This window comes from Gekko japonicus, unplaced genomic scaffold, assembly GCF_001447785.1.
Source record: "Gekko japonicus isolate JY-2015 unplaced genomic scaffold, Gekko_japonicus_V1.1 scaffold4131, whole genome shotgun sequence".
Taxonomy (NCBI): domain Eukaryota; kingdom Metazoa; phylum Chordata; class Lepidosauria; order Squamata; family Gekkonidae; genus Gekko; species Gekko japonicus.
The window spans coordinates 31,766-43,532 of NW_015159832.1; the positions used below are offsets into that span (position 1 = coordinate 31,766).

General features: G+C 46.9%; 1 protein-coding gene across 1 annotated transcript; it reads right to left on the reverse strand.

Annotated features, from left to right (window-relative positions):
- Window positions 1–200: 200 nt before the first annotated feature.
- On the reverse strand, window positions 201–10,586 carry LOC107107530 (pulmonary surfactant-associated protein D-like). The gene is made up of 3 exons (XM_015407844.1): window positions 10,412–10,586; window positions 5,518–5,601; window positions 201–890 (listed from the first exon to the last, which is right to left on the reverse strand). Exons 1-3 carry the CDS (start codon window positions 10,584–10,586, stop codon window positions 514–516), a joined length of 636 nt encoding a protein of 211 aa, XP_015263330.1. The 3' UTR covers window positions 201–513.
- Between the last annotated feature and the right edge of the window lie 1,181 nt (window positions 10,587–11,767).

Below are 11,767 nucleotides of genomic sequence, written 5' to 3' on the forward strand. Positions count from 1 at the left end.
GTAATTCGGAGGAATATGGCAATTGTGCCAATAGACTGGGGTCCCATGAAATATTTTTAGAAAGTGGGCAGAGCTTTTGGCCAGCAATGCTTCTGATTGGCCATTGGAATTTTGATCGGCTTTGCAGATTTTTTAAAAAAAACATCACTTTGGCAGCAGCTGCCACCACAGCAACAAGGATCTTCACTGTGTGACTGAAGGTGAAAGTGGCAGCATCTGTTGTGTGGCTGGGTCCTGTGGAAGACATTTCGTGGCTGCGCCCACCACACTGTCAGAATTCCCAGAGTGTCTAAGGGCTCAAAGAAGTCGGGGACCCCTGCAATAGAGCATTACAATAGTATAGGGACGAGCAATTGGTGATTTTTTTCAAAAAGCCCAAACAAAGTAGGTGGGGCTATGTCATGTCGGGGAGCCTCACTTTCTCTTTCCCGTCATCCAGCCTGAAATGTAAAGCGATACTCCCCAGTGCTAGAACATGCAGAACCCTGAAACGTAGCTCTCTTTGTAAACGGGTCAGAATTCACAAATTATGAGCTCTCTCGCATCACAGTTCCAATCATTCCACAGTCCAAATTCAGGTACGATAAGAACACAGTCCTCGATTCCGTGGGCGTTATTGGGCTCTCCTTCTTTCCAGTTTGTGTAGCTCACCGGCTCCCCATTTGCATACATAAATTTGCCCTCCCTTTGGATATCGGTTACATCGATAAAAGCAAACATGGCATCCTTCAGTGCTAGCTCTTGCAGGGCAGAGTTCTCAGCAGCATTCTTGGGGCAGGCCAAGGTCCCTCCAGCTTTCACACACTGGGCTTTGCCACTGGTGTAAGTGTCGCGCTGGCGAGTTGAAATGAAAGTCTTCTGTCCCTCTTTCAACCCCTGCAGTAGCACCGCTGGGACCAGAAAGAAAAGGTGTCAGCAGTGAGAATCTCTTTACTTTAAAAAAAATAAATAAAATCCCTGCCCCAAAGAAAGACCCCTGCAATTCACCCCTCCCATGTGGCTGCATCATTCGCACTCGACCCCCTAGGTCATGCAATTGCACCAAAGGGAAGAGCTTCCTTGCTGGGAGGGACATGGTGTGACATGGGTTGTAGTCTAGGGCTGGTTCTGCATCTAGCATTCGCTCCACATTTTCTCAACTGGGATGAAAAAGTGCAGCTCAAAACCACATTCAAATACCCCAGGCCAATGCTGTACTGACTGCAAAGTTAACCCTTGAACGGCCATAAAAAGGGCCATAAATCTATGCAGAAGGTACCCTAAAATCTGATGATCAAAGGAAGTGAAAGTGGCATGGGAGTGTGGAAGCTAGAATAAAATCTGATGGCCAAAGGAAGTGACCGCAGCCTGCAATGCAGAGGGGAATTTCCGTTCCAACGTGGGTTTGCTAAAACAACGGAGGGAAAAGCCAATCGAGAATCAGCCTGGGAGTGAAGCTGAGGAGATCGAATCGGAGGGACTTTCGTGGCACTGACCATATGCTCCGATTCTGCATTGGCTTTCCCCTCCATTGTTTTAGCAAGCCGACATTGTAACAGAAATTATCTTCTGAATTGCATGCTGCCGCCACTTCCTTTGATCGTCGGATTTTATGGTACCTTCTGCATAGATTTATGGCTGTTTTATGGCCATTCTGGGGTGACTTTGCAATCAGTACGACCTTGCCCCGAGGTATCTGAATGTGGGTTTGAGCTGCACTTTCCCCTCCCAGTTGAGAAAATGTGGAGCGAATGTCAGATGCAGAATCGCTTAGCTTGCTGTTTTTGTGTACAGCCGGCTTGGCGTTTTTGCAAAAAAAGGGTAAATTTGGGCATCATCGTACAACCACTTGCAAAAGTCCTTGCATTGTTGGATTTCCCCCAGCATCCCCTTAAGCCCCCCCCCCCAGGCACTGGCAGAGATAACGGAATACACATAAACATGCATGAAGCTGCCTTGTTCTGAATCAGACACCAGTCCATCACAGTCAGTGTTGTCTATTCAGTCTGGCAGAGGCTCTCCAGAGTCCCAGGCAGAGGTCTTTCATGCTGCCTACTGCTGGAGACATCACCCTGCCAACAAAAGTCCGCATGGTCAAAGCAATGGTATTCCCAGTAGTCATGTATGGCTGCAAGACTTGGTCTATAAGGAAGGCCGAGTGCCGAAGAATAGATTCTTTTGAACTATGGTGCTGGAGAAGACTCTTGAGAGTCGCTTGGACTGCAAGAAGATCAAATCAATCAATCCTCAAAGAAATCAACCCTGACTGTTCCCTGGAAGGCCAGATAATGAAACTGAAGCTCAAATACTTTGGCCACCCAAGGAGAAGGGAGCACTCACTGGAGAAGACCCTGATGCTGGGAAAGATTGAAGGTCAAAGAAGACGGGGACAGCAAAGGATGAGATGGTTAGACAGTGTCATAGATGCAACGAACATGAACTTGAGCCAACTTCAGAGGACGGCGGAAGACAGGAGGGTGTGGCGTGACCTTGTCCATGGGGTCGCGAAGAGTCGGACTTGACTGTGCAACTGAAGAACAACAAAAAATAAATGTTCAAGCACACATATAGACCCCAGTGCTCAGTTGTAGGTCACCGGTTAAATTTGTTCACTGTTGGGGTGGGGGGGAATCTGCAAAAACAAGGGAATACAGTGAGTCCCAGTGGGAGTGGTGATTTGGCCATGTGTATATGTGCATGGACAAAGCCATTTTTTTTTTTAAACAAGCCATGCAGCTACTTGGGCAGCGCAGTTCTCTGGACGGTGCCCAGAGCCTCGTCGCACGATGCAAGCGGTTCGGGGGGGGGGGATGTGTGATCATCCCAACTCGGGAAAAAATATTCAAGATCAAATCTATAGCGGGAACAAATCAGGATAAGCTTGCCATGTGACCACGGCCACAGTGGCCAAGCACCTTTAAGGCCAACTTTGTGAGGCTGATGCAGTTCCATTCCATGCGGCTTAATGTGGTGCCTTCCATAAAGATAGATCAAGGTGGGCAGCCGTGTTGGTCTGAAGCAATAGAACAAAGTTAGGGTCCAGTGGCACCTTGAAGAGACTAAGCAGTTTCCCTGGAAGGCCAACAAACGGGACCCTGATGTTGCCACCTAGCACTGGGATTCGGAGGTTTATTGCTCTGAATATGAAGGTTCCCTTCAGTCACTGTTGCTAACAGCCACTGATGGACCTTTTCTCGGTGTATCTGCCTAGGTAAAGGTAAAGGTTTCCCTTGCTCGAAAGCCAGTCAAATCCGACTCTAGGGTTGCGGTGCTCATCTCCGTTTCAAAGCCGAAGAGCCAGTGCTGTCCGAAGACGTTTCTGTGGTCATGTGGCCGGCATGACTAAACACCAAGGCGCACGGAACGCTGTTACCTTCCCACCGAAGTGGTACCTATTGATCTACTTGCAATTTCCTGCTTTCGAACTGCTAGGTTGGCAGGAGCTGGAACTAGAGACGGGAGCTCACTCCATAATGCGGCACCCGGGTCTCGAACTGCTGAACTACTGACCTTCCACAGTCTGCAGTTCAGCGTATAGACATCCATGCTCAGCCAAAATCATCCCTCCTTCCTTCTGCTGTTCTAGGAAGTGCACAAATCCAACTTTCCATTAGTGTAACAGAAATATTGTGGCTGCGGTGGCTCAAGTGGTTAAGATGCTGAACTACAGACCAGAAAAAAATTATGTGGGGCCGTCGGCTCCCGTCTCTGTTCCCAGCTCCTTCCAACCTTGCAGTTCCAAAGCAAGAAATTGCAAGTAGATAAACAGGTACTGCTTCGGTGGGAAGGTAACAGCATTCTGTGCACCTCGGCGTCTAGTCATGCTGGCCACATGACCATGGAAACGTCTTTCGACAGTGCTGGTTCTTTGGCTTGGAGATGCAGATGAGCACCGCATCCCTAGAGTCGGATTTGACTGGCTTTCGAGCAAAGTAAACCTTTACCTTTACTAATAGAAAGATCAGGTGCTTTCCCGGGACTGCATGCCCTGCAACTTTTGATTGACAGAGGAGTGGGCATGGCTCAGTGGCAGAGCATCTGCCTGGCATGCAGAAGGTCCCAGGTTCAACCCTCAGCATCTCCAGCTAAAGGATCCAGCAGTTGTTGTTGTTCAGTCGCACAGTCGAGTCCGACTCTTCGCGACCCCATGGACCAGATCACACCAGGCCTTCCGGTCTTCCGCCGTCCTCTGAAGTTGGCTCAACTTCATGTTCGTTGCATCTGTGACACTGTCTAACCGTCTCATCCTTTACCGTCCCCATCTTCTTTGAACTTCAATCTTGTTGTTCAGTTGCACAGTCGAGTCCGACTCTTCGCGACCCCATGGACAAGGTCACGCCACACCCTCCTGTCTTCCGCCGTCCTCTGAGGTTGGCTCAAGTTCATGTTCGTTGCACCTATGACACTGTCTAACCATCTCATCCTTTGCTGTCCCCGTCTTCTTTGACCTTCAATCTTTCCCAGCATCAGGGTCTTCTCCAGTGAGTGCTCCCTTCTCATTTGGTGGCCAAAGTATTTGAGCTTCAGTTTCATTATCTGGCCTTCCAGGGAACAGTCAGGGTTGATTTCTTTGAGGATTGACTGATTTGTTCTTCTTGCAGTCCAAGGGACTCTCAAGAGTCTCCTCCAGCACCATAGTTCAAAAGAATCTATTCTTCGGCGCTCGGCCTTCCTTATGAGAAGGACGTTCAGACGACCTAATCACGATCATTGCAAGAGATGGCTGTCCACATGGGTGAAATCGCGGGTTCAAAGCGCAAATATCTGGAAAGTACTTCATTTTCCAGGTGTAGGAAAACTCAGTAGGGAACCGCGAATAAGCCCACTTCGGTGCGGGAGATGGATGCGGACGTGTGATCAGCAATTTTAGATGCGAGAGGAAGCCGTGGTGAAACCCGATCAAAATGACCATGTGACCATGGCCTGTGTGAGACAGGATTGGATGGACCACTGGTCTGAGATCCAGCAGGGCTCTTCTTACGTTCTTAATGCGATAAGACATATATTTAAGAACATAAGAGAAGCCAATGTTGGATCAGGCCAATGGCCCATCCAGTCCAACACTCTGTCACACAGTCACTAAAAATACCAGGTGCCATTAGGAAGTCCCTATCTATACCTTGTAGCTAATAGCCACCGTTGGACCTCTGCTCCATATGCTTTTTTAATTCCCTCTTGAAGCCGTCCATGCTTGTAGCCGCTGCCACCTTTGGTGGCAGTGAATTCCATGTGTTAATCACTCTTTGGGCGAAGAAGTACTTCCTTTTATCTGTTCTAACCCGACCGCTCAGCAATTTCATGGAGTGCCCACGACTTCTTGTATTGTGAGAAAGGGAGAAAAGTACCTCTTTCTCTACCTGCTCTATCCCATGCATAATCTTATAAACCTCAATCATGTCACCCCTCAGTCGTCGTTTCTCCAAGCTAAAGAGCCCTAAGCGCCTTAACCTTTCCTCATAGAGAAAGTGTTCCAACTCTTTTATCATTCTAGCTATATTTATCGTTCTAGGTAAATAAGATATATTTGTTATATCTTACCATTTTTGTAATTGTTAAATTGAGTTTGAAGTGCCAGGATTTTGTTTTCCAAAGCATCCACTTGCTTTTGTAAAGTGTCAGTACCTAAGGAATAGAAATAGGAAATATTCAGCACCAAGAATTCCATTTATTCAAAAATGTTGTTTGGTTGTCATGATTGGTTGTGATCCTCCCTCCCATCTCTACAGTTCACGGTACACGTTTATTTTTAGTGAATTTCTGTGCCACATCGCCAGACTCCTTCTCAGAGCAACTATTTGTCTTGTTTATTTATTTTGAAGCATTTGTTAGTCGCCTTTCCCTCTTGTGGAACTCAAGGTGGCTTACAATGTAAATAAAACAACAATGATCAAAAACATATACACACACACGCACATAAAAGACCACAATCTAAAATCTGCACTTAGGGCTGCCAGTAAATAAAGTTCCACATCTATCTATCTATCATCTTTCTTTCTTTCTTTCTTTCTTTCTTTCTTTCTTTCTTTCTTTCTTTCTTTCTTTCTTTCTTTCTTTCTTTCTTTCTTCTATCTATGTATCTTCTATCTATCATCTATCTATCATCTATCTTTCTTTCTATCTATCTATCTAGAAGAAGAAGAAGAAGAGAGAAGAGATTGGATTTATACCCTGCCCTTCACTTGGAGTCTCAGAGCACCTTCCCCTCCCCACAACAGACACCCTGTGCGGTGGGTGGGGCTGAGAGAACTCTGACACAAACTGCTCTTTCAGGAACAGCTGTGCCAGAGCTTGTGACTGACCCAAGGTCACATCAGCAGGGGCAAGTGGAGGAGTGGGGAATCAAACCTGGTTCTCCCAGATTAGAGTCCACACACTTAACCACTACACCAAACTGGCTCTCTGCACCAAACTGGCTCTCTTCTATCTATCTATCTATCTATCTATCTATCTATCTATCTATCTATCTATCTATCTATCTATCATCTATCATCTATCTATTTATGTGTTCGACTTATATACCGCGGAAGCAGGCCTGTGGGGCTGCCACTCATGTGCCCACCAAACTAACCATGAAAAGGCACAAGAAGTCGAAATCCATGTGAATGACAGTCAATAAGAACAATGCAATGACTGACATCTCTAGTAACAAAGCCCTTTATGCCAATAAAGGTATTGTATTTGTATTTGTAGTAACAAAGCCACCCCCAAAAGGCCAGAACAATGTGTGTCGGACTAAGATCTGGGAGGCCCTGGATTCAAATTCTGCTGTATAAGTACACTGGGTGACACTGGGCCAGTCACACACTCTCAGCCTAACCTGCTTTGCAGGATTGTTGTGGGAATAAATCAGATAAATAAATATAAATAAATAAATAATAAAATGGGGGTGGGGAGAGTGTGGTATACCATTTGGAGTCCCCATTGGGGAGGAAAGTGGAGTATAAATGAAGGAAATCATGATAACATCAGTATTGGCATGCGGGAAATATCCCTTTCCAAAAGAGATTCAATGAAATGTCAATTAAAAGCCTGGGTAAACGAGGATGTTTTAGCCTAGTCCGTGAAAGATGACACCATGAGACTGACATCTCTAGTAATAAAGCCACCCTAAATACCAGAATAATGTGCATTGGACTAAGACCTGGGAGACTTTAGAGGGCTGTTCCGCACTGGCTTTTCCCTCCATTGTCGGAACAGAAATTCCCCTCTGCATTGCATGCTGCTTTCACTTTCTTTAATCATTGGATTTTATGGCACCCTCTACATTGCATGATGCTTTCACTTTCTTTGAGCGTCGGGTTTTATGGTACCCTCTACACTGCATGCAGCTTTCACATTCTTCGACCATCAGGTTTTATGGTACCTTCTGCATAGATTTATGGCCATTCAGGAGTGAGTTTGCAGTCAGTATGGTGTTGGCCCGGGGTATTTTAATGTGGTTTTGAGCTGCACCTTTCCCCCAGGGTTGAGAACATGTGGAGCCAATGCCAGATGCAGAACCAGCCTCCGATTCAAATCCACATTCTGGCGCGCTGTGTGACCTTGGACCAGTCATGCTCTCAGCCTAACCTACCTTGCAGGATTGTTGTAGGGATAAAATGGAGAAGGGGGTAATGTGGTACACTGGGTCCTCAGTGGGGAGAAAAAATGGAGAATAAATGAAAATAAATAAATTCAAAAGGATTAGAATAACATGCAGGAAATAGCTCCTACTAAAAGAGCTGCAATAAAATGTCAACTAAAAGCCTGGGTAAACAGGGATGTTTTAGGCTGGTCCCTGGAAGACTACAGGGTATGTGCAAGTAGATAAATAGGTACCACTTTGGTGGGAAGGGAACAGCGTTCCGTGTGCCTTGTTGTTTAGTCATGCCGGCAATGGGATCACGGAAACGTCTTCGGACAGCGCTGGCTCTTCGGCTTTGAAACGGAGATGAGCACCGCAACCCTAGAGTCGGATTCGACTGGCTTTCGAGCAAGGGAGCCTTTGCCTTTACCTGGCTCCTGACCCCTGGCTATGCTTCTTGACTACGATACTGGACTCTGACTATTGCTAATGTGAGACGACGGCTTGGCTCTGTGTATTTGGAACTGTTTGCTTGGACTCTAGTTGCTCCCTCTGGCTGACTCTTGGACTCGCCTTTTGACTCTCCCTCTTTGCCCGGCCCCCTGGCTCTATCGTGACTAGAGATGTAAAATTTCCGGAAATTTTGAAGCTTGGGGAAAAACCCGGGTTTTTCCCAGTTTTTTCCCGGGGGAAAACGGAAATTTTTGGAAAAATTGAAAAAAATGCTACATTAGCATTTCTTTTGTCTTTTCTACACTGAAAGTCATTCTGTTACTTTAGGAACATAAAATATGACTATGGACATTTTTACTTGGCATGAAATTATCACAACTAGCATATTAAAAATATAGTGTATCCAAACAATTATTACAAATAGAATACCCACCCACATGCAAAAACACAAAACTGAAAGCTTTTTATTTTGTTCTGACAATAGCACCTCCTAGAGGAAGAAATGCATCTTGTTCTTGCATTGGAGAGTTCAGTTTGTAACCTAGGACTTGCTTGTCCTCAGTGCACAGAAATTAGATCAATCTGATACCATATATATATGTTTTAGAAATTATTTGGAAAATATTTGAACACCTTGTCTTAAAATATTTTATTCATCATGTTAAAATAAACGTTCCATAATCAATTTTTTCCCTTTCCTTTTCTTTTTCCAATTTTTCCAATTTTTCGGAAAAAAACAAAAAAGGCTGCAGCCTGTGGGCCTGGAAGTAGTAACCAGTTAGGAGTAATAGGTAGCTGCGTTAGCTTTGTGTTTATTTTGCCTTTTCAGCACTGTTATACCTTTTAAAGCACCTTGTCTTGTTTGTGATAATAAACCCTTTCTGTTTCACTGTTTCTCTGCCTTGGTCATCATGCTTCTGTTTCTCAGCTACAAAAGGGGCAATTTGAAGGGCTTTGGGAAGGTACCCTGGGCCTTCTCAAGGGACCGAAGTCCAGGGTGGTGGCGGCAGAAGGTGGAGACCCCCTGGGGTCATGACAGTCAGCCAGGGCTGCCAGCCTCCAGGTGGGGCCTGGAGATCTCCCCGCTTTTACGACTGATCTCCAGGTAACAGAGATCAGCTCCCCTGGAGAAAATGGCTGCTTTGAAGGGTGGACTCTGTGACATTCTACCATGCTGAGGTAGGGTTCCCAAACGGCGGCGGGGGATCCGCGCGTGTTCGCAGGATCGCTGCCGCGGGGGACAGCAATCCGCGCTGCACCGGCGTCGCCAGGATGTGACGCTATGCGTCGCCCTGGCAACGGGGCTGTTTGGAGTCCCGTTGCCAGGGCGACACATAGCGTCACATCCTGGCGACGCCGGTGCAGCGCGGATCGCTGTCCCCCGCGGCAGCGATCCTGCGAACACGCGCGGATCCCCCGCCGCCGTTTGGGAACCCTACGCTGAGGTCCCTCTCCTCCCTCCCCTCCCCAAACCCCGCCATCTGCCAGATCCACCCTCAAAGTCTCCAGGTATTTTCCAATCCAGGGCTGGCTACCCTACAGTCAGCATATCCTGCCTTGGGGCAGGTCTCCACGGTATCCTCAGCATAAATTAGGCAGAAAACTCTGCACTTTCCCCCCTCTGGATACAGAAGGCCCAGAGACTTGATTTTTGTTTTTAGTGAAAGCTGGGAATCCAGGACGGTTAATGGGCCAAACTGGCAGCAGGAAGCGTGCCCAGATTCTACGTAACATCCAGGTTGGCCTCCTGCAGATGCCAGCCTGCAAATGGGCAAAATCAATAACAGCCTGTACACAGTGCCTTCTCTATGTTGGCCCCCCCACCCACCTTATGGAACAGCCTGAGGGAGACGAGAGTGTGTGACTGGCCCAAGGCCACTCAGCAAACTTTCATGGCAAAGTGGGGATTCGAACCTGGGTCCCCCAGATCCTCGTCTGACATTCTGACCGCTATACCAGGCTGGCTGTCAAGGAGGGGAGACTGAAGGGCAGCAGGGAGGGAGGTCCATTTTGTCCCAAGTCCCCAGCATCAGATATAATCAAAACATAATAATAATAATTGTGTGCTGTCGCGCCTGACTCATGGCGGTCCCAGGACCATGGGATTTTCAAGGCAAGAGATGAGCACAGACGGTTGGTGATCGCCTCCCTTGGTACAGCAACCCCAGTCTTCCTTGGCGATCTCTCACTGAAGTACTAATCAGGGCTCACCCCGCTTACCTTCTGAGATCTGACAATATCAGACCACTGAAGGCCGTTCAGGCTGCTACATCCAAAACATCCGGATCACAGAAATGGAATAAGAAACTCTGGAGGACTTTCAGGTAATAATACTCTCAAAAGCTGCAAACCATTTCTATGTATACACATCACACCATATAATCATGTGGTGGCAGCAACTTCCAAACATGATACCTTGGTCTCCTTTCTCTCCTTTGGCACCGTCTCTGCCTGGTAAACCATCGCGTCCGGGAGTGCCACATGCCAGCACTGTACATGTGTCAGCTTCAGGTCTGATTACTTCAGAGGCTGCTGCACACCCGAGAGAAGTTCCCGCCACCAGGGCCATGAGAAATTGGAGCAGATACATCGCTGAGACCTTAGAGACAATCAAGGAAGTATTGGATGAGCATTGTTGACGGTTGCTCAGTCACTACTCTGCGGGCCCCACTGATGGACCTCCTGATGGCACCTGGTATTTTTGGCCACTGCGTGACAGAGTGTTGGACTGGATGGGCCATTGGCCTGATCCAACATTGGCTTCCCTTATGTTCTTATGCTGTTCCGTGTGTGAGGGACCTTTGTTTAATCTCTGAAGATGAGATTCTCGAACCTTTTGACCTACTGATCAATGTGCTTGCCCCATGTTGGCTGAAACTATGGGCACGTCCACATGATAATCTGGAACGAGTTAGAAGAACTAACTTGAGGTGAGAGCTTCACACAAAGTGTCTTGGGAATTCTCAGGGGTCATTTCGTAGAAAAAAAGGTGCAGGAGCTCATTAGTATAATTAATTAGCATAACTTATTTGCATATGCCCCACCATCTGACATCTCCGGAAGTGTGTCAGAAGGCTCCTAACCAGCAGTTTAAATATCTCCAAGTGGTCAGTTGTGAACCTGGTTTCAAACTATTAAAAACAGCGACCTACTGATCAATGTGCTTGCCCCATGTTGGCTGAAAATATGGCCACGTCCACATGATAATCTGGAACAAGTTAGAAGAACTAACTTGAGGTGAGAGCATCACACAAAGTGTCTTGGGAATTCTGTTTTTCCGTGTAGCTGAGGAAAATGTTGACAGAGATGTCCAGTCCCTATACAGAACTACAGTTCCCAGGGACCCTTGGTAGGGAACCATGCCAATGAAACAACTTGGGAAAGCGATTTAAATGCCTGTGTCCCATGTTCAAATAAGGAGATCCATATGTGGAAGCAGGTTTTTGTATGCAGAACTGCGGTCATGATTCAGATGGTCGTCAACATGCATATTGAATATGGAAGTCATCCGTCCGATGCCATCTTTAGTTGGAGGCTCTGCATTCCTCAACTGCGTTCATGTGCAATTGTTCCTCTGCAAATACAACTAAAAGCACTATAGACTGTGGAATTTCCCCGTCTGCATCAAAAGACAACACTCTTCACTTCAAAAAATTTTTGCATTTTGCTCTGGGTATTTAATACGTACGTAGGTGCTCTCAGGTTGCAGCTGCCTTATGGTAAGCGGAGGTGGTCTGCCATTGCCGTCCTCCGCAGGGTCTTCCTTGGTCG